Here is a 24161-nt window from a genome sequence, read left to right as displayed (position 1 = left end):
GTAATTAGGTACATCGTACGGATGGGAACTTAGATATAATTATTTCAATCAGTGCCAAAGGTCTTGAGAATATAAATTTTAATTTAATAATGACTGGGTGGAACATGTTATGTTTCTTAAACTGGTGTAATTTGATTCCTACGAAAGTCTTTGTTCGAATTTTGGGAAAAATTAACTTTGTTTTGTTGATTTCAACATGAAATGGGGTACATTTGGGGGTTAGTTGCTATAGTTTGTATATTTGAAAATCTCGTAATTCTCTACTTTTTAAGTTTGTTTTTAATAAATAAAAATATAAGATATCCCCCGAAAATAAGCCCTAGTGTTATTTTTCGGAAGAAAATTGAAATGAGACCCAGTCTTATTTTTGGGAAAACATGGTATATCTGTATATGGAGCCATACTTGATTTCTGTTATGGAGATGATTTTGTATTTTTTTTTTTCATGGTTTTCAACAGGTTAGTAAAGATCTTCAAGTTACAGGTAACCATAATAGTATGAAATCATGTTTGACTGTCTGAAAAGTAAATACTTTGAAATTTGTTGCCGGGAAGTGCAGTTTAAAAAGTGGATTCATACAGCAAGGTGATTCGGGGACGCAATGTCTGAATGTTGTCGGAAGTGGAATAGTCATAGTTTTTATTTCATATAACAGGTTTGTAATGATGGTTAAGTTACTTTACAACAATAGTACCATAAGATTTGTTTCACTTTTTGGGGAATTAATGTTTTTTGTTCAGTATATATGCTGATATGAGTAATGATCGCAGTGAAACAGATACTATACGATAACTGAGGAATGTATACAAGAATTAGGCTGTAAGAAGCTGGTATCATATCAATTTGATCATAGATTATGAATATGAAAGCTAATTTGTAGTTTACATTTACCAGGTTGGGAAAAATATTTCAAGCTTATCTTACTCAAACTATTTATAAGTAATACTCATATCAGACTATACATTTTAGCCTAATATTACAATGTATATTATTTATTAGATAACATTAGCTGGCGCACTGGATTTTTCATTTGAGACTGGTTTTGGGGGAAGCTTTGATTCACACTTTTATATTCGTTAGTCATTCAAATGGTTTGAGTGGAGATTTAAGTATATATTAAGTATATAGTATATATACGGTTGTGACACAGCTAGAAATACTTAATAATATTCCTTATATTTTTATATCCACCTGAAGCATGCATAACATATTTGTATTATATTCTTGTGATGATTACTACTACATACATAATTGGATCTGCTTTCAGGGATTGTTTAAATTGATAATGAAAACAGGAATCAAGCGAAAAAGTTTTTCCGAGAAGAACTATATTCCGAACGAGATTCCACTACAAAGATTAAATACTAAAATAGATGGAATAGTATAATGGTAAGATTTGGTATTATTTGCCTTGATCACATCATTGTAACAATAACTGTACAGATGAGACCTGAATACAATCTCCATGGTTAAATTTTTTTGTTCCAGTCAAGATTGTGTCTAATAGTCAAGTCTGAATTTTGTACATTTGTTTTCCTAAAATAACATTTGCAAGTTCTTTCATAATTTTTCTTGACTACTTGCTATTTTTATGCTGTATTTGGAAAAATTTCATTGTCAAGAGATGTTCTCGCAAGATGTTTTTTGCAAATGGTGTTCCCTATTAAGCACTCTTTTTTTTTAAAAAGTGTAAGATGTGAATTTTTTGCCACTATTGGTTTTTATTTTTAAATATTGCCTCAATCACTAAGCATTGTAAAGAAATACATGTAATGCCTAATATGTATTAATTGTATTACATGATAAAAAATTGTTCAGTATGGCTTTAACAAATAACATAATCTCAGGTGCTCACGTCGTAACGACATGCAAACAGTTGTCGCAGTTTCCATGTTATTGATTTTGCTTCTCCAAAACATCGCGTGCATAAAACAATAGAATGACGTGGAATTGGCAAGTGTGGTATTATGATTGCTCGAAGATTTATTCAGATTCTACGTACCTCAATGTGAGTTTGACGTATTGTTTGTACTGAGCTTTATAGCAGGACATAGGCAACAATAAGTAAAAACAGAATAGAATATTAAAATTGGCCCATTCCATTTGTTTCCTAACTTAATGAGTTTTTGATAATGAAGTGATCTGCGATGTATACAAATCAGGGATGGACCAAGCAGTCTTTAGTCCAGGGGTTCTCAACCTGGGGTTCGCGAAAAGATTTCAGGTTGTACTTGGATGGCAGTCGAGTTTTTGCGTGTTGCTGTTTCAAATATCCTTTATTACTACCAGAGGAAAATGCGTGCCGATTGAAACTGGATGCCAATTGAGACATAGATTTTCCCTGATCTTGCGTTGTTGTGATTGTGACGTAAACAATGTGAAATTCACAGAAAATACAGCGTGCTGCGAGCACTGGAGAAAGTGATATCCTTATTGAAACTTGAAAGGGATTTTAAGAATTTATTAGTTAGGGCAATATTAGTAACAGGGAAATTAAATTTAGTTTTATCTGGTCAATAAATTGTTGTTTCAACAAATTGTTAATCGATATATCACAACTTTGTTCGGTGTCACATTACTGGGGGTTCACGTTGATTGTTTCGTGCCTTGGGGGTATTTTGCAGAAAAAAGGTTGAGAACCCCTGGTCTAGTCGAATAAACACCATGTTTTATTGAATCTTCGTTAGATTTGGATTGAATAGTTGACAATGATAAAAATGATGTAATAATTCTATATGAAACCTACATACTTCCTTCTGTTAGATAAATTTCATCCCATATTGTTGCTAACAACCGTGCCATAAAACCCCACTCCCTAATATCACTACCATTTAATTTTACGTTTTACCTGTATTCTCAAAATGGTGTGCAGGATTAAAAAGTATTTATTGGTGAAATAGGTATTTTGATTCCCAGTACTGTAAAATAATAAACCACTCAAGTCATCAAGAATTTTAACATAATTTTTTTGTTTTATAGCTTGGAGAGAAGAAATTATATCATGGTGTCTGCTATGATGACAACAATACGGACTCTATATAATTTTGGTTTTATATTGTGTAGGAGATACTCAACCTTACCAGTGTGGTTGCTAAAAACAAATTTGAAAAAATACCAAATTGAATTTTGCGAATTTTCCCTTGAATCTCTAAACCAGTTCCAGTCAAAAGAGTCTTACAATTTCCTTGCTTATGATTATCTAATATGCGTTTGTACTACTGTTACTTTTCCGATATATCTATGATGACTTATATTGAAAAAACAGTCTTATGATTGAACATTTATCCCTGATATTCATTACGCTGAATATAATTGAAGTAATTATCGGTAATAGGAAAGTCTTAAGATGCTAACAAAAAGGACTCCCTCGGAGATGAATCTTATTTTAAAAAAGAGTATGTTGGAATCCTGCCAATCTGGTGTTTGCAATTTTTTTTTGCATATTTTTCAATAAATGAAACAGTTAATCAACTGGTATGCATGGATCTTGTTTTCTGTTAGGGATAATGTATAACGGAGAAGAGTAGTCTTTTTTGCATGTTGATTATTGGGATACTAGTGGTTGTGATAGCGTATACCAGCTACCGATATGTTGTGCCTGCAATTTGTATTACAAATCTAAAACATCTTAGCGTGTAAACCCCTGTCAATTGCCTATGCAATACAGGTAGAACTACACAATTTATCAGTACGGACTTCATTTAATAATAGCATTTGAGTCACTGGTGGAATTATTCAATGATCTATTAACCATGTATTGTATGAAAATAATTAAATAACAACACATATTCGCTAAAAAAAATTAACAATCACAAAAAGGTATGCAACAAGCAATAAATATAACTTATTTCACTGAGTTTTTTTTAACATATAGGCACCAGTTCACGCTACAGTAAAAAGACAATGAATGCGGTGAGGAATATAAATGTATAGATACGGTGACCAGTAGAAACACTACAATAATGTATCGCTCGCAATATACCCCCTCACATAAGTAATACATTGGGTGAGCGAACACGTACTACTTCTTTTATCAATACCTTTCCATCTGAAATATGTAGGCTTCAAACTTTACTTGAGGTTTTGTTTGCTTTCCCGATTCTATATTCAGTTACTTTATCATTTGTTTTTATCTATTATTTTGAGTAAGTGTTCGAATACAGCATTTTCCCTGGTTGTAACATACGATACGGTTCAATTGTACAAGTACCGTACATGTCTTAACATTACCAGTTTCCACATTACTTATAAACAAAAATATAACTAAACAAATACGGATGTCTTAACATTACCATTGCGCTGGCCTGGCCCCAAATTGTCCGTGGCCTGGCCCCATTTTCTCTGTGGCCTGGCCCCATTTTCTCCGTGGCCTGGCCCCTTTTGTGTGGCCTGGCTCCAAAGCCACAAAAAAGTTATCACCCCTGTTGCAATTCTGGCAACTTTGGTTGGGCATTTTGGCATTTGACTCCCACCTATAATCACAGAATCAGCTTGACAATATATTTTTTTATAAAAGTTTATCTTTACTGTTCACTCCCATTTATAAAATTGATCAATTTGGCAGTGGCAATCATCATAAATTTATTAATATGGTGTGGCAAGTAATTTTTTTTTATTTATTTTTTATTAACTACCAGTATGTAATTTTTCATGTTCCCTTTACTCAATAACTTCTATATCTGTATATGGTTGTGTATGTGGGTGCGTGTGAGCGTGTGTGAAATATTTCAATTATTTTAGGTGAGTGAACACGTACCACATCTTCTTGGCAAAACCTTCCATCTTATATACATTCTGTACGTTTTAAACCTTATCTAAGGTTTTGTTCGCTCTCCTGATTTCATAATCAGTTTTTATTTATTTATTTTTACCATTCATTTTATTGTTTTGCTGATTATGGAGTCGAAGTAAACTTATACTTATACATAGAAAATTGAATTTGACTGTAATGCTGTAATGTATGAATGTGAATATGGGTAATATGGTTTTTCATTATTGTTATGCTACTTCAGTGGAACAGTTTTATTACGGTAGGACTGGTCATACCTTCAGTGTTTTAAATTCACTATGCAAATCCATTTCCATACCGTTAACTGAATAATAAGGATGAAGGTAATATCCTACATCAGTACATGGACGATATAGACAAGGATAAACCATAAATGTCTATCGGTAAGTTATATCCTGAAAATGAAAACATAGGAATGAAATGTTGTTTCAGTGTTTTTGAATATTCAGATAATACCTGTACCGTACCGGTACTGTATCAGGTTCAATAAACAGTTATGGTACTGTATGTCAAAGTATTTCAAATTTTACACAGCCATTTTCAAACTTAATTTGCCTGGTTATTCATTTCTATATTCTGATATTGTACGGTATATAGTACTGATAGTACCGGTACAGTAGTAGGGCACAGTTCTTCAGATCCAAGATGTCCCGACATTCAGTTCAATAAAACGAACTCGCTTTTTGTCTCTGAAAAGAGCGCATCTGGCACATGCGTAAGATCGCGCCATGCGTGACTCATAAATAATTTTAATCATCATGACGTGCATCGACCATCACATGACCAAACTCGTGTTTTTTTGACTAAAACTCTAAAAGGTACGGTTAATTTTTTTCCCTTCGGTAAATCAGATTATTTTTTGTCAAGAATTCAATTGTGCCGTTTTTAGATTGTGTTTTCTTTTGTTTTTTTGCGTAGTGTCGGTTTGCCAATATGATAACCAGACCGACTTTCAAAAATGGGGTTTGCACTCACTGTTACAATTGATGTTTTTTAATGTCTGGGCTATTCATGGAATCAGACAACTGCTGAACTGTGCCACACTTGTATAGGTTGACGCTGAGATTCAAACAGATACCAGTACGGTAAATATTATATCCGGTTCAAGTAATATTTCTGTTTACCTTAAACATATCATGTACAACCATCTCATATTCAGTTGTCGATCTATATTATCATTTCAATTATTGAATGCAATTATTTCAACAAATATTTCGCACATTTTGCAAAGATGATATTTAGATGTCCCGGCATTTGGTTCAATAAAACAAAACTCTATTTGTCTCTGAACCGAGGCGTCTGAACCTGGCACGCGGTAGATGCGCCAGATCGCATCATGCTTGTTTGAATGATAATTTAAATTAATAACAGGGTGCGTAGGTTTCCACATGACAAAAATTATGTCGTACTGTCAATTAGAATTTGGTTCTACTTTATATGGGCAAGAATTGTTATGTTTAGTACTTTCTAAGCAGATCAAAATTATGAATAGCTGATGATATATAACAGTAAAATATAAAACATGTAGGCTACATCAAAACAGGTATATATAGCACATTGACTGCAAAACAATTTGTGAGTGACCAAAGTACTTGTGTGCTTAGTAGCCCATCGCGAACAAATTACACACTATTCACCTCACAAATACTGATGTAATGTATAGTTGGATGTCTATCCAGATCTGAAAAGACAATTGTCACTTTAAACTTAGTAGCACCTACTGAATTATCTGCTTGTTTACATGGCAATTATTAAAAATGACATAGCATGGAAATCCATATACCCTGACTTTGGAATATTGTGAATGCCATATATACATATAGGAACATCTTTTTTATATTTTCTCTATTTTCGTAGATGTAATTAGGAAAGTTTGGTGTTCTGTTTTTTTAGTAACACTTATTCTTCATCTATTTCTTTTATAGATCTATATTTTTCTGCTATTTTAATTCATATGTTATAATGTAATTTTTATGAGAATAGAAGAAGAAACATGGTCTATTTACTGTTTTCATCCAACTGCAGTGTAATGGATTCAGAAAATTCTACCTCACCTCTTACACCTGCTGTATCGGATCAAGTTGAAGCAGGACTAACTGCAACGTATATCATACTGTACTCCATGTTGTTTATTATCGTTTATGTTCAATTATGGCTTGTTCTGTACTACAATTATAAAAGAGTAAGCTTCCAGACTGTATTCTTGTTTCTGTGTGTGGCATGGAGTGGATTACGTACAACACTTTTCTCATTCTACTTCAAGGATACTAGAATGGCAAATACTCTACCATTGGTTTGGTATTATTTGTTCTATTGCTTTCCCGTTTGTCTTCAATTTTTCACTTTATGCTTGCTCAACTTATATTTTTCACAGGTGAGAAATCTTATGCTTTTTATCCGTCCTTAGAAATATATCTGCCTTATTGTGTTGCAATGGAGTATCGTTAAAGTTAGTACCATTTTACAAATTAAAAAATGCCATAGTTGCTTGAGTGAATTTATTGCTCATTAAGAGGGGACCCTTGTTTTTTTATTAAAATAATTTTTTATGCCTTCATTTAAGCTTGATACACTTTAATCCGAAAAATAACAAATATAGAAATCTCTTCTTTCCACAGGTGATGTTTAAAGCTAAACCACAATATGCAGCTAACCCGAGAAAATACAAGTAAGAACTCGTACAGCGAATGATAATGTTAGATTTCCATTTGGGCATGATTCATTACTATTTACAATCAAATGCTTTCATTTCACTATAGTTAAGTCTATTTGGCAAAACAAATATGGAGATAAAATATTAAAATGTATTCCTGTTCATTGCATAGACAAAATGTACTCTTATTATTGGAGACGATTTATGGATTTGCTGAATTACTGAGTGGTTCTTGAAACTGTCAGTCAACAAGTTATTGTGGCCTGTCATATTACTAGGCTAAATATCATCTAGTATTTATGACAAAACTATTTTAGTGAGTTTATTGGTTTCATATCAATATACCAAATATTGCTTGCTACAGTCCAAATAAGCTGCACGATCATATTATCAGTCACGCTGATTGATTGTTACCTTCAGTTGTGTTTGTGTTTAAGCTTTTTTCTAACGAGGTTTTTGAATGTGTTACAGAAATCCCCTTCGTTTTGCATGTTTGTTGATGAGCGCAATATTTTTTGCTATGAATCTCGGATGTGCGATCGTGGTTTACCAACAGACTGCAGTTAATGTGAGTTGGATTTATTTATACAATTTGTTTGTTTTACACTCAAAATGTAAATATTGCTTTGAAGCAAATAAATCTTCTGTACTTCACAACAGATTGCCATTTTAGTATTAACATGCATTACACTCGTCCCATATATCCGGTATGTTATAGCAGTTTAATATTAGGCTCATAGGTTTTTAAAATTACAACTTCTATAAGGTGTTGCATGGATATTTTTGTGCCAATCACATCTGTTTTGACTTGTAACCTATTAGTACAAGATGAACTCTTGCTAATAGATCTTATCGACTACAGGGCATTTTTGGAGGATATTGTGGAGTAATATTTTAGGGTGTGTAATCTGGGAAAATTTACATTCGAAACCAAGCCATTTCTAAAACAACTTCGATTCCAGCTTTGAACTACGTGAAAACCTAATTTTGACTATAAAAATCTTAGCTTATGTTGCTTAATGATGATTGTATGTTAAATTTTGACTGTCTGATATTTTGACTGGGTTTGTCTTGTCACTATTCGACGTCTCCAGATTCTAAATGGCGGCTCCTGCCTTGATCGAACAGCGACGTCGCTTGCCATGGTTTTACGGCGGTATTACCAGTATATTCACAAAGTCATGTACCAGATTTTAGTTTATCATGCGGAATCATATCTACTTACACCTGAAACCTAACCCCAAATCCATCAAAACTGTATCCATAAGGAAAATGTTTTAACTTACCCAAAGTGTGTCACCATCAGGGGCAGTCCTGCCATTACAGCCTACATGCCTTGGTTTGTGGCAGCACAATTTTACCCGCCATGGTTTTCAATTCGCTGCCGTGGTACCCTGCTTCACGTCATTTGTTTGTGGCAGCTAAAAAGTCAACCGTCATGGTTTGACCATAGCGGCCATGATTTGGAAATCCTGCCATGGTTTTGCAGCAGCTTCAGACGCCGCAAGGTGCTTGAAACCGCACTTGCTGATTTCACAGCTGTCATCATCTATTTTGTTTATCCAGATGATCGATCCAAATGAAGACATCGTATCAATAGCAGTAACGGCCCGTGTGCTCGTTAATGATTTTCTGTTTGTTGTTGGAGGGGTATGGCTCGCTTATTGCATTGTACGAATCTCAAAAACAACTTCAGCCAATATTTTACTTGAAGCCAAAGGAACAACAGTGTGTCAGGCTGCAACAGTAGGATTTCTCATTGTTTTCCTGTTCACATCTCGTGCCATATACAACCTACTTGCCGTTAGCCCACTGAGATGTCACAACAAAATGTCATCTTTCAATTTTGACTGGTATAATGTTTCTGATCAGGTAAGTGATTCATTATAGGCTATTGATCAATAGTTTTACTATGTCAATGGCAATATAAGGCATTTTGCACCTTTTTATCTGACAAGGCTATTCACACGCAGCCAGTCATACAGAGGATCACCAATTTTAGTTAGATTATTCTCAATTTATTAAATGGTCATCCATGGGCGTAGAGTTAGAATACAGGATCTCTTACAGTCTTCACCAATATAGTTAGGCGCATTTTGTAACTTCCTCAATTTTTATCCAATTTCATAACAGGCAGATCTTGTTGATGTGTCGCAACTTTCGTACGTTATGTTCGGAATTGTGTTATTCGTATGGGAACTTCTTCCAACAAGTTTAGTTATTTTCTTTTTCCGGGTTCGAAGACCTGAGCAGAGTATGGTAAGTGATCGTCTAATAAAATTTCGGTACTCCTGAATTATGCGCACCAGGATGTTGCATAACCTGAACCCTAATATGGTACACAACCAGAGTTCAGGTCGAGCGCCACCTTGGTGCGCATACTTCAGGAGGTCCAAAATTTTAATTTCTATAAGGATTTATTGTTAATTTGACAAGAAGTTTGCTATCAATTTCATGTTGTTTATTTTTATGGCCAGATTCCTGACAGCATGCTCAATAGCCAAAGTTACAGCTCTCGAGTCTATTTTTTTGACAATCCTCATAGATATGACAGTGATGAGGAATCGAATCAAGCATCAGTTAATGCACCTCTGGCAAAGGATATGTGAGTTTTACTGATTAATATGACTTTGGTACTGCATATTATGGCATGTGTACTATAGCCTGACTTTTATTACAAGCGCACTTAATTTCATCTAATACAGCATAATTGTTTTTACGAGGGCTATGTACATTAATTCAATCATCAAAAATAATGGAGTTACATTGATTTGCATAGTCTACACAATTTTTTGGTGGATTATTTAGTAAAATTATTCATGCCATTTACCCCTAAACAAGGCCCTACACAATCGGCCATTGATATGCAAGGGAATATTTCAGTTATTCTGATCCATGGTGACTAATGTACTTTGTGGCACTCTTCCATTTTGCCCTTGCTTGTCCTTTGATTCTTCCAGTATCAAAATCTTCACATTCGCATAGATACCATAATGGAGGACGGTATGGAAGTTCTCTGCAAAGAAATAGTATACAGGGAAGCCAGCTCCGATCTTACTCATCACATGGTTTGATAGCATCTTCAAGTCCAAGAAGAAACACTGGATCATTCTATCGAGATCCATATCGTTACCAGCAAGGACAACAGGCTTCTGTTTACTCTCAGTGAAAATGTTAATATGCATTGGAATTATTGCTAATAGATTGCCGTTTGTGAGAGATAGTAAACCACCTCATCTGTGCAAGATAGTAAACCACCTCATCTGTGCAATAAACTGTGACACAACTTGCTCCTTTTCCCAAATGCTTATAGAAGCAAGAAACGCCAATTCATGAAATATTGCCAACTTGATTGCACTAAAATTATTTCTGAACTTGCTTGTATGTGCAATAAATAAATAATGAATCACTATAGCAATCAGTTTACTAAATAATCCTTAACTGAACTCAAAGATTGTTGGTAGATTTACCTATTTCTGTAACTAGTTAATCAGACTGATCAGTAATAACTCTACGGTGAAGTAACCAGGGTTGGGGATCTGGTTTAAAATCACAATAGATCTAGTCCTGTTATTATTGAAAGCTGTAGATGATAGGGTATTGTAAATATGAAACAATTGAGCCAATAATTTGTTAGCTCCGGCTAATATGGTAAGCTTGAGATTAGTACCAACAAAATGTTATTAAGGCTCCCTAGCCCTGGATGTTACAAATAAAATTTGGCAGCCACTCTGATACTTGAGTAAGCATATGAATGTGAACATTGTTTTTGTACCTTTGACTCGCATTTGACAAAGCTCGCAAAGGAGTATAGTTTTCCAATATGGGGAAAAATTGTTAAAAAAAGGGTTAAAGGTCTATAAAAAATATCCATTTTATGATGCCTTCATGATATCTGATATATGCTTCACTACTACCTAGAAGTTTGCATCCCCTCAATTCCTGAACATTCTAATTTATGGGACATTATTAAACCTGCAGGGATGAACATACTTTTCACACCACCTCCGTCACGTTCTTCATCAGCTTATGTTTGTTATAGTGTTGTCCCATAATTGCCGAGCTGAACTGACTTTACGTACAATTTGCTTTTTATTTGTTTTTCATTTTTGATCATTGTGCATTTGCTATTTAATTAATATATCTTTTCATCAAATGTAATAAAAATATAAATTTGCAAAAATATATGAAAATTCAACTAGCGTTGTTCTTGCTATATTGTGAGAGGAATGCAGGTATATGCAATTGAACCTACTTCGGCAGGCATTGCATTATGCAGACCAGGGTCATCTCAACTGAGAATTATCTCTTTGCCATAACATTCCACATATAACATCAAGGATTGGTGCAATATCATATATTTGCTCTGTTGCCTGCAAAATTGAAGATTTTTTTTTTACTCCATGATAGAAGATGCAGGGTCAGGAAAGAAAATGAAATGCAAAAAAATTGCATATGATATCGATTAGATTTACCGTACCCTAACAAAAACAACTTCATATTTACCTCGAAGAGAGACAATAAGGTGTTTAGTTCAGTTATTAACCAGTGAGTTCCAGATACATGGACTTAGATGTAGGGTGTAAGTCAGCTAACTCAAATAAAAAAGAACTTGGCATTTACCTCAGGGGAAGATAGTTCAGGGATAAATTGATGAGTCAGTTATTTATTTAAGGTACAAGGGCTAAGAGGCACCATCATGCACCATCATGCTGCAAAGATATGCTCCACAGCGGAGTGAATGACAATTCAATGGCACCAAAACGATAGAATATGCTTTTTTACGGTAGAATAAAATTCACCACATTAGAAAGTAATCCTTCTAAGAACTAGTCTTTCAAATGATAAAGAATTTTTATACTCCCTTACAGGTTTGTTAAGATAGGTATTTTTTGTTCTGAGCAAAGGTATTCTCCATGCTTGAGCAAGATCTCTCAATTCCATTTCTGATATATCACTGTGTATATACTGGTCAGCTCTGTGAAAAAAAATTGTATCAATGTCATCAGTTATGAAGAGGAAACATGACTGAAGTTTATTATGGTGTCATATTGATATATAGATTTCATTACATACTGATACGTTTATTTTGACAAAATGAGAATATACCTCCGTCGATGTCTCTTTGGGCTGGAAAAACGCACATTAATGTAATGGTTATCTCTCATGATTATGAGCTACTATTTATTAAAAAACTTCACATAAAGATATAGGAACATACCGTGTCCCCATGATGATTTGTGCTGGTTTACGACCTTCTAAGTTGTTATCATCTCCCATCATTCTACTTATTAATTGAGGAATATCTTCAAAGCTTGATCTATCGATAAACGAAAATGTGTAAATATAGCAATCAGCATTTGACTGGCATGCCTGAAATAAAAATTGAGAGTTTCTACTCATTAAACATAGAAAATGAAACCTACACAGCATTGAGAGTAAAGATTCAACTTCCATAAATACTTATCGATTTTAAGATCGGTAAGTCTGTTTGTCTGTTAGATACACACGATATCTCACGAAAGCAAGGTTGAATCTGCTCCTAATTTTGCATGTGCATTTATCATATCTCGGACCAGAAGCTTATTGATTTTGGATGAATTATGCCATATAATTAGCGAGTTATTATTTCATTAGTGATGGGACACACGCTGTCGCCATGGAGTAGGAGCGGATGAATCGAAACCGCAGTTTCTGTTTTGGGGAATCCCCTAACTTTCGATCGATTGGTCTTCGGTCTCCGACCGATATTCTCGTTTATAAATTTGTTCTATCAAGTTTTGCAAAAACATATCAAAAAATATTGCTATTACTCAGGGCTTATTTGTGAATTCATAGATCATTCACAGGAAACAACGGAATGAAACACAAGGCTAAATGTGTCAAAGTCGTCAAGTTGAAAAACAATGTAAAGGATTTATAGTATTTTATTTAACATTAAATCTCTAAATTATTTGAGAAAAATTAGTTTAGTTTCAAGTATTTAATAAACGTTTGTTACTAACTGGTAAAATGTGTTCAAACTTTCTTATTGCATTATCTCCAACATCCCATATATTAAGACGAAAGAAGACAACTTTATTTGTCGCTTTCACTTGCACTGGCCAATAAATAGAAGTTGTTTCGATACCTAAGATTAAAAATAAAACATGTCGAAGAATATGTTTTAAATTAGGCCATGGCTTTGCATGAATATTCATTGATCATTCAACAATTTCTAGAAAACCAATGTGACATAAAAGGAATACGTATAAGACTCTATACTAAATAAATCAATGTTGGTACAAAATTGATCACATATATGCTTTATATAGTTACTCTATTTTAAAGTTTATCAATTATAGAGATGTTGTTATATTGGATAAATAAACATGCATACCTGCAGTTTCACTGAAAACATTTGGTATTTTGTTGCCTGCTAACTTTGCCACTGTTGCAGTCTTCCCAACCCCTGATCTTCCACAAAGGAATATCTTGTATTCGACAATAGTAGTTTCTCTGAAAGTTATTGAAACACAAGATTAAATATCAAAATAGATTTGATAAAACAAAATCTGCAGATGCCAGATAGGTTCAATTGAATACTACAAAATATAACATGAAAGGAGTATTTATACATATTAACATATATTGAATGGAAAACAAGAGAAAGAGACAAGTGAAATAAAATTAGCTATGTTCTTAGTTAGATTTCATCAGAAACGAAGGTTCCTCTTGATTCATACTCGTCTTGGGCTATTGTTCCATAAATCCTTAGTATTTTGCACGCAAATATATCACAGAATTCATTATAATATCAGCATAATGACGAAAAAATTAATTGTGTCTAAAGAGCAGGGTTTGCCAGTCTGTAGTGATTGTTCCATATATTTCTATAATAATTATGCACTCACTTGCTAGGTGGCAGTGAAGGCCTTTCAAGAAGTCCAAACTGCCTGCGTTGGCCCCTAAAAAATTACACAGAACATATTCACAGGCAAATATATGTTAGTTGAAGCCATAGACCAGAAACAATAACACAATCACAAAACCCTGTTCAAATAATAAGCAGATTTTGCTAAAATAGAATTTGAGAAGAATGAGGTAGTAGAGAACAAACGATATTCTTATGTTGTGGACCCTGCAGGAAGCCTTAGAATTACATCTATCTGTAAGGTATGCTGGCATGAGGGAGAGATGTACCCAGTAAATTACAATGAAGTAGTCTAGCTGTATATACAGATATATGTTTATTTCCCTCAAAAATGTAACAGTATCTGCATAAAAGCTAAACGGTATAAAAGAGACGGGATACATGTTCAAGACCTTTCTGGCCTAAGACACAGATGTGCGACATGTACCCCAACAAGTATAACTGCATTTCTGCTGCTGATCTGTCTATTAATACACTTAAATTGTCAATCTTAATACTTCTAAATTTCCCCCAAGCCGAACTATATATTTGGCTATTCAATCCAACAAATTCATTCCAATTTAAAACAGTATTCGTACCTGTGTAAAAGGGACTTGAAAAATTCATTTGCGAATTCAGTTCGATGCCATTCCACATCAATAATATCTCGTAAAGATTCGTTTACCATAATGACCACACAGTTTGAATTTGTCTTCTCAATGAAGTGTCAAATATCAACGCGAAGGCACATCTGTTATTTCACACCAAGATGCACTGGAACAAAGTAATTACTATCGAATCGAGTAAAACAGCGACCAAATGAAATAAATTTGGGCTATGGATGATCAGAGCATAGTAATAGATTTTATCCTTGTGAATCGTAACTTAATTCTTTTTTCTCTTCGTTTGAAATTTCTTCTCGGATCGACGGTGCAGTCTGTCGTACCATTTGGTTTTGTTCGTCGCGAGCGAAAGTTCTCTCTCGTCGACTTGTGATTTTGTTTGTTGTTATGTGTCGCTGGGCGTTGTTTGGGCAGGATTGTCAGACTGGGCTTAGTTCTAATGAAATGTTGAATGTGATGAGTATTTACAGATTGATGATTTCATTTTCAAGTGTTTATTTGAAAAGTAACAGCGTCATTGACTGCGTTTGGCAGTACACAAGTAGAGGACTACCGGTATGACATGACTGTATGATGGTATGAATCATTGAATGCGGTAATTCTGTCATAAGATGCGGCTCTTCAAGTAATCAATTCAATTTTGTGACAAAACGATGTCTCAAAATTTTTAGGAAATTGATCTTGAGGCAAAAGGGGTAGTCTAGAAATAGGAGAGGAAAATATGATTCTGTAGTTTTTACATTGTCAGATTGTTTTGCGTGCTGATGATAGGCTAGTACTGTAGTACTCGCAGACTTGTCCCAATGGTGATCTACAGATCTAGTCTATATACAGGAAACCTCAATAGTCTTTACCGTCGGTACAGCATGAGAAATTTTGTGAAATCTAGTCTATTTAAATTGCGAATCTGTTTTGGTCAGACTACTAAAAAAGAATTATAACTTCTGAAATTATCTTTTAGCTTATTTGTATGCTATGTGTTTTGGTTGTATTCTTTAACTTCATTTGAAGGACAAATAGCATGGTGAATGGCGTCATGCAGCGCTCTATTGCAGAACATTTTGCATCTGAGAAGTCTCGATTGATGAGAGGGACACGTAGTCCTGCTCACAGTGCTCATTCAAGTTTTTATCGCACAAGAACCCTCCAACACTTATCACAAGAAAAGAAAGCAAAGCGAGTACAATTTTATCGCAGTGGTGACCGTTTTCATCAAGGTATCACATATGCTATTTCAAGTTCACGATTCCGTTCTTTTGATGCCCTTTTAACTGATTTAACTCGTGCACTCAAAGATAATGTTAATCTTCCATTTGGTGTCCGCTCCATTTTTACTATTGGCGATTGGCGAAGAATTACCAGTTTAGATGAGCTAGTGAATGGACAAAGCTATGTCTGCTCTTCATCTGAAACCTGCAAAAGACTAGATTATCTGCGGAATGCTTGTCCGAACTGGTCGCAAAACTCCGAATTGAAGTCTAGATCAATGTCAAGATTACCTGATGGTAGACAATCTTTCAATGATCACAATCGATTGTCAGAGGAGCGAAGATCCTCCTTCAGATTAAATCGTGATTTTATTCGACCAAAATTGATTACAGTTATAAGAAATGGTGTGAAACCAAGAAAAGCTATCAGAATACTGCTCAATAAAAAGACAGCCCATAGCCTTGAACAGGTCGCGAATGAAATAACCTCGGCTATAAAGCTTGACACAGGTGCTGTCAGAAAAATTTATACACTTCATGGTAAGGAAGTCACCCAGTTGAGTGATTTTTTTGAAGATGATGAAGTTTTTATTGCTTGTGGATATGAAAAGTTAACTCATGATGATTTTGAAATCAATAATTCCGAACAAGGCTTCACGAAACCTATCTCAACACCACAAGCTCCCAGAAGAAGTTTTCGGGTGAAATCCAGCGCAAGAACGCAACCTCCTCAGAAACCCAAATCAAGGATGCGGCAGAGTCAAGATCAGCGAGAAGGAAATGTGACTTTAAACCCCACTAATGACTTGACAAGATCTCTAGCGGATGCTGAAAAGGATGAAGATCCCATCATAGCTTGGCCTCGAGACCTTGTTCGACAATATAAAGTTAGATCAATGCTGGGTGATGGAAATTTTGCAACAGTGAAGGAATGCATTCACCGCACCAGTGGTATAAGATATGCCATGAAGATCATAGATAAAACAAAAGGTACGGAACCGGGCCACAAAATCGAGAATGAAGTTTCCATCTTGAAGAAAATTGAGCATCCAAATATTGTCAGAGTATTGCAAGATTTTGTTACAGAAACTGAAATTTTTTTGGTAATGGAGCTAGCGGAAGGTGGCGACCTTTTTGATGCGATTACATCAGGTTCTTGTTACACGGAACGAGATGCAAGTGGCATGATTTATAATTTATGTAGTGCATTAGCTTATCTTCACAACCTCAATATAGTTCATCGAGATGTGAAACCAGAAAATCTTTTGCTTTTCGAATACTCAGACAGCAGTAAGGCATTGAAACTAGGAGATTTTGGTCTTGCGACAACGGTAGATGGACCGTTATACACAGTTTGTGGAACACCAACATATGTCGCTCCCGAAATTGTGTTACAGCAGGGATATGGTGTTCAAGTTGATGTTTGGGCTGCTGGTGTCATAACTTACATTCTTTTATGTGGATTTCCTCCCTTTCAGTCTGTTAAAAACCTGCAGGAAGAACTATTTGATTCGATTCTATGTGGACATTATGAATTCCCTTCTCCTCACTGGGATTTTGTTTCAAAGTCTGCACAAGACCTCATCAACAAAATGTTACAACATGATGTCAAAATAAGATTAACAGCATCTCAAGTTTTGGAACATCCATGGGTATCTGGAGATGAAGCCTCTGACCATGACATGAAGATGTTAGTATCTCATACCATATTATCTCATTTTCAGCGTCCAGCATCAGGAACTCATCAGCGTGGTAGTAAAAAAAGAATGTAAGCACTGTACAGTATGCCATTTTTAAATTTAGTTTCTGGTTCCATCAAACACACAGGAAATCTGTTACAAGTACAGTATGTTGCAGGCTTTGGGATTTTCCACTTTGTATATTAACATGGAGCACTTTTTCAACACACTGAAAAACTTTTTTATATAACTGCTTCCAACATCCGATTGCACAGTTTTTCTTTCATTTCCTATAACAATCATTACAAAATAGCTTTTGTTTTATAAATCGTGAATGCAAATACCAAGCTGCTACTTTGTGCTCAATCATATCTTAAATTAGGAATTTGAGAGAACATTTTGGTCTGAATTTTGTTGTTCTGTATCGGTGGAATCATTGTAAAATTTTGTAATATTGTGTCCAAAATATGTTCCATTTGTCTGCACTGAAATATATTATCTGCACGGGTATTTTTTTTATTATTTGTTTATATAACTGGTGAAATATGGTATAAAAATATTTTATTTGGCAAATTTTCTTTCCGTTAAATTTAACCTTTTTGAGCAGTCTGGTTAAAATTCAAATTTTCGTGTATACTTCAAATTTCTAGTATACTTTTCAATAAGCATGTGATTTGAAAAAAAATCGCTAATGAAATTCTCATTGGTACCCCAATATAGCATTTTGTTTGTCTGGTATTTTTTTCTTTAACTGTCAACTCATTGTTTGGTAGTATAACTATTTCCTTCCATCAAATTTATTTATGCCAGATGTGCTCTGACTGCGATTGCACACATTAAAAAGATATGAATTATTCATTAGCTTCTTTCTTTATTATTATTTATCAGAAACCAGTGTTATATTTTTTACATAGCATATGCCATCATCTTGTACATTTCATAGTCTATCACTGTTTTTGTATGTATTTATACCACCAGCAGGAATATTCAAGTTGGCTTAATGCCTGGTCGATCTCTCAATTAATTTTGATTTTCTCGAATATCACATTTTTTGCTCTAGGTAACAAAAGTTGTTGAATTTTACATTCTCAACTTCTAAATCGTTGTTATCAATGTATAAAATTTATTCCACTAAGGGCTGGTGATAATGAGATTCATCAATTTATACAAAGTTTAACATGAGCTATATTCTTGAAAAATGTCGAAAATAATACAATCAACCAGTGTTTTTTGCATGTTGTGGAAAATTTCCAAATATATGTACTGATTGTTTTTGTTGAAACTTGGCTGTTCTTGGGATTGAGAGGGAGATTCTTGGGATTGAGAGAGAGATTCTAAGATGGGGTACAAGTAGGCTTACCATACGTCCCGGGATAGTCCGGGTTTTAGCATGTTTTTCCGCGGTAGACCTGCGGCTTGTCCAATCCGCACCGTCCCTTTTTTTGCTCCAGATATATGGTAAGTCGAGGTATAAGTCAAGTTTTTTAGGAAAATTTTTTTTTTATAGATGAGACTTTAATGGACCTGGGTTGTTATTAACAACCATTATCCAAATGCGCCCCCTAACCTACGAGGAATCGTATAAATATATATCACCTAAAGATGAGACGCGGGGCTGCGTTCCATTCAGACTGACATTGGTGTGCGGTATTGGATAGGCGATGAATTGTCACAGTTCCGCGGTATAAAGAGCGTAATCTGACATTCATCACTCACAAAGTTCAATTTTTACCTCTGGCAATTTTATCTGCTAGTTGATTTTATAGCAGCGTTATTATTCACTGTATCATAGTACTTGGTTCCGATTTTAAATCTTGCATTTGTATATCTCAACTATATGCGTCTTTCTACCAAGGCGTTTGTAAAAAAGTTTCTTTCCATATACCTATTTTATTTCTCGGGGAAGTTGTTGGATTTTCGACAATATGCTGGCAACAATTCGAGTGGTAAAAAAAGTAATCTCATTTAAAAAAGCCTGTGTGCATTAGGGTTCTTAACAGATGCTTAATAGCATGTTTCGCAGACTGGCTTCTGTCATCTCGTCGATGCTCCGTCATACTGCCAAGACGACCGTGCAAGTAGAATGAATAATTTATTACTTAATGTCCTTACAACGGATCATGAAACCATACCAGGCCCAGAATATACCGGTAGAAAACACTAGCGAACATATTCGGTGCCTAACATACCGTAGCGTGCTAAACATTTGTGGAAATCTCAAATTACAGTTCTTGCTGGTATTAACGCGATGAATCAGACATTTTTCGATGAATCCTCACCGACGAGGGACAAAAGCCGAACTCCCCAGTGGATTGGACGCTGACAGTATTGAACTTCGCTCTGAATTTATTAAAAGTAGATATCATCATAGCAAATCGTTGCAATCCCACAGCGGGCTAAACGATAACTAACGATCGGTTGGCGACGAAAATATCAATAATGCCGAATATTAGACGAGGTCGAAGTTTCTACATATTATTTTTTCATCTACGTTCACGATATACCACATTCTTATCATGGAAACCCATCTCTAATTTTTCTCTGAAACTGCTAATTCGTGCAAAGTTTATATATATATATACAAGTAACTGGCGTTTCACGTTACCGCTGGTCGATGACGGCTCTCTCTACCATCGAGCCCGTGCATCTGATCGGAGATGTTTCCATTCGCCTTGTTCTAAAACTTCATTTTTACATGAAGGTAATATTAATTCGTATGTTTAATTGACATTTTATATTTGTGAGTATAAATTGTAAACGTAAACTGCATCGTATTCATACTGGTTGACGAAATAATGAATCTCTCTCACTTGTCATTGGCATAACTAGGGCGCGTGTCTCTCGAGCTTTTCTCTAATTTTACAAGGCCTGAATGGCGCTCAAATTTGAGCACACGCAGAATGCTTCAAAATTTTGCCATTGGGTAACTTGAGAAAGTTTAATGACTGCAGAAAATACGTAGGACTCATTTGTAATTTTACACTTCACACTTATTTTCCTATTTATGCTATATATATATTCAATCCACCGCCATTAATTCATGATCATCAATTCATGGCCCCCATGGCCCCATCCGATCTTCTGAAGTTTGGGCTGCTTTAAATATCGCTTTATACGGGAAACGCCCACACAGTTATAAGTTTTCGTATATATATATGTTGTTTGTTTCCGCCGATTGGGACTGTCATCTCTGAAAACCGATGGTCCTATAGTGCAAAACTATACTGTAAAAGTAAAACAGATAAAGTTTGAATAAAACAGAACCAACCCACACTTATTCGGATAAAACAATTATTACATATTTTGAACTGTATAATTGTAAATAATTAATTCCAGTTTCGAAAAACATGCATTGCGAGAGCTTGAGAAAGTTTGTTTCGACGAATTATGGAAACGTTTGAAGGTTAAATCGATGGTAAATCAGCAAATTATCTGGCTGTAAACACATGAAAGGTAAAAAAAGAAGCGCGACTTCAATCAAAAATAAAACGCTGTGCTTACTAAGAGAACAAGAGAGCTACGCTCAAATATATGGACACGTAGCGCCACCTAGTGGCGAATTCGGATGACGTCATAGCACTCAAAATAAGAATCCCATGTAGCTCACCGAAATATTTGAAATAAATGCAAAAATAGCCTTCCAGGGGAAAATTCCATCTTCAACCACTGAAAATTTCAAAGCAAATGGTCCAGTAACCAATGAGAAAAGCGGCTTTCCTCCCTAGTCAAACTGTGCGATTAATTAATTATTTCTTTTCATGAAATTCGTGAAGGAATATTATTGTTGTAACTGAAAAACAAAATATTTACTTGACTCGAGCTGATTATCCCTTTTAGCTCTTAGCAACTTAATTGCTCCTGCATGTCTGTCTATACGCCAATACTTAAGCGTGGCAGAATGAATATATTTCGTTCTTCTTAATTAAAATGAATCCACCTGAATCCAACAATTACAATGAAAATTCGGTTTTCATAAGACTCAGAAAATAAGTAATGGCTTTCTAGCGGTTCTGACATCCACCTTACAATATTATACTGAAAGTTTGAATTCGATTTGTTCATGAGTTTCGGAAAAGAATACTTTTTATCACCAGCTAAAAAATATAGCAAAGCGATCCATACGTACGTATTTCCAATAAATGTGTATAAATTCCAATTTTCAGCTTGGGCGTGTACTTTTCCTTCTTTTCCCGAAAACATTCCAGGGTTTTTGAGTCAAAATTTCAGGGAATTCTGATTCTTACATTTCTTCACCACCAGAGGACACTCGAGATCAACTCGTTTCATTGTTTGAAAAGGAATATTGGAATAGAAAAAAACATGTTGTGAAGTGTAAACCATGTTCATGAAATATAATGGGATTAGTTAGTTTGCGTATAGAGTACAGGCTACCAGTAAATGTGACGCGGGCCACAGATTATAATACGGGCCTGAGTTTGGACCACCCTGGGTTAGATAACTTGCCAAAACTTTATTGTATTCATCAACAGTGACAGTTGTCTAAAACTAAAATTCCCGTTGTTTCAATTAGATATTAAGATCTTGAATATCGCTATTCGATAACCAGCTATGGTTCTTCGCGGCTTTCCTCCCTAGTCAAACTGTGCGATTAATTAATTATTCCTTTTCATGAAATTTGTGAAGGAATATTATTTTTGTGGCCGAAAACAAAATATTTACTTGACTCGAGCTGATTATGCCTTTTCAGCTCTTAGCTACTTTGCTGAGGCGCGCTCCTGCATGTCTGTCTATACGCCAATACTCAAGCGTGGCAGAATGAATATATTTCGTTCTTCTTAATTAAAATGAATCCAAATAAATCCAACAATTACAATGAAAATTCGGTTTTCATAAGACTCAGAAAATAAGTAATGGCTTTCTTGCGGTTCTGACATCCACCTTACAATATTATACTGAAAGTTTGAATTCGATTTGTTCATGAGTTTCGGAAAAGGATATTTTTTATCAACAGCTAAAAAATATAGCAAAGCGATCCATACGTGCATATTTTCTATAAATGTGTATACTTTTTGATTTTCAGCTTATGTGTGTACTTTTTCTTCTTATCCCGAAAACATTCCAAGACTTTTGAGTCCAAATATCGGGGAATTCCATTGAGGTGTGGGAATTCCGATTCTTACATTTCTTCAACACCAGAGGACACTCGAGATCAACTCGTTTCATTGTTTGCTTATTAAAATAGAAAAAAAATGTTGTGGACCAGTTTATGAAATATACATGGGATTAGTTGGTTTGAGTATATCGTGCTTATTTCTAAGATCTGTGGTTATTTTCTATCTCGCGTCTTATGAGGTAACGATGTGCTTATTTCTAAGAAAAGTGCTTATCTTTGATCTGTGTGCTTATTTTGTCCTAAGAAACATGGATGACTCGTTCATGTTTCGCGTATAAAGCTTCTGTGAAAATAAGGGACGATGTTAATTATTATTATAAGTAGATGGCGATCCTGGGTATAGGCCATTATTCGTTCAAAAGACTGCGTGGAAGAGTTTCCGCGATTGCTATCGTGCAGTGAAACTATACAGCAGTGGTTCTCAAACGGTGGGCGCGCCCCACAAGAGGGCGTGGACAATTTTTGAGCAGGCGCGAAGCTAATTTAAAATAAAAAGATTTGATCTTGCCCGCCCTATTGAACCACAAAAGCCATCGAATACCCTCCAATATTTGTTAGATTCACGATGTGCGTTATCCACCACAAAACCTCGAATGAAACATCTTGTCAGTCAAAAACAACTGCACTAATAAAAAAAAGAACAACAAGTTTTGCTTGTTTTAAAAACCTCATTTATTTCATTATTTACGTTCCATCCACGTATCCTCAACGTGTTTTCTGAATGAAACATACTTTCGCCTTACTATATTTTATTTGTAGCTTATTGTTTGGAAGGTATTTTTGAGGTGGGGCACGAGAATTGACAATTTTTTTTGTAATGTGAGAGTGCGGGTGGCGGAAACGCGTTTGAGTATGACGTCACTTTCTATTGACTACGCCACAATAAACAACTTTGCTTGATAGGAATCTGTGATCCTTATGTCATGATTTATTCAGTGTGCTTGAACGCTCGATCTATGTTTGTATATTCACCTTTGTAGTTTGATGTATGCAAAGTTTGACTGTATTTCACCCTTTATATTACTTTACATTACAAGGCAGGGAATTATAGAGATTTATTTCTACAAATACATATAAAATGTCAAGGGGCAAAAAGGGAATTTGAAAGACGGAATTTTATGTGGAATAGTGCCTGTAACTGTGAGACCACTACAACTGATTGCAATGAGTTCCCTCTTCAAT

The 24161-nt window shown here is 35.0% G+C and overlaps 3 protein-coding genes and 1 long non-coding RNA gene across 4 annotated transcripts; 3 read left to right on the top strand and 1 right to left on the bottom strand.

Annotated features, from left to right (window-relative positions):
- Positions 1-245: 245 nt before the first annotated feature.
- Positions 246-3478, top strand: LOC120334081 (uncharacterized). Its single transcript, XR_005568402.2, has 4 exons — positions 246-656; positions 1269-1390; positions 1849-2009; positions 2981-3478. It is a non-coding gene; the product is annotated as an uncharacterized LOC120334081 (long non-coding RNA).
- A 3220-nt stretch (positions 3479-6698) lies between these two features.
- On the top strand, positions 6699-11645 carry LOC120335247 (G protein-coupled receptor 137Ba-like). The gene is made up of 7 exons (XM_039402726.2): positions 6699-7164; positions 7409-7458; positions 7915-8011; positions 9010-9315; positions 9577-9702; positions 9921-10048; positions 10429-11645. Exons 1-7 carry the CDS (start codon positions 6784-6786, stop codon positions 10610-10612), a joined length of 1272 nt encoding a protein of 423 aa, XP_039258660.2. The 5' UTR covers positions 6699-6783; the 3' UTR covers positions 10613-11645.
- On the bottom strand, positions 11523-15753 carry LOC120335252 (ciliogenesis and planar polarity effector 2-like). Its single transcript, XM_039402733.2, has 7 exons — positions 14935-15753; positions 14337-14390; positions 13823-13941; positions 13449-13573; positions 12665-12816; positions 12313-12421; positions 11523-11816 (listed from the first exon to the last, which is right to left on the bottom strand). The coding sequence occupies exons 1-7, from the start codon at positions 15021-15023 to the stop codon at positions 11730-11732; spliced, it is 735 nt and encodes a 244-aa protein (XP_039258667.2). The 5' UTR covers positions 15024-15753; the 3' UTR covers positions 11523-11729.
- Positions 15754-15891: 138 nt separating this feature from the next.
- On the top strand, positions 15892-19127 carry LOC120335718 (serine/threonine-protein kinase DCLK1-like). Its single transcript, XM_039403307.2, has one exon. The coding sequence runs from the start codon at positions 15980-15982 to the stop codon at positions 17936-17938; it is 1959 nt and encodes a 652-aa protein (XP_039259241.2). The 5' UTR covers positions 15892-15979; the 3' UTR covers positions 17939-19127.
- Positions 19128-24161: the final 5034 nt, after the last annotated feature.

The sequence above is a fragment of the Styela clava genome, chromosome 2 (genome assembly GCF_964204865.1).
Source record: "Styela clava chromosome 2, kaStyClav1.hap1.2, whole genome shotgun sequence".
NCBI lineage: Eukaryota > Metazoa > Chordata > Ascidiacea > Stolidobranchia > Styelidae > Styela > Styela clava.
Note: the sequence above shows the minus strand (reverse complement) of the source record. Positions and strands in the feature narration are given on the sequence as shown.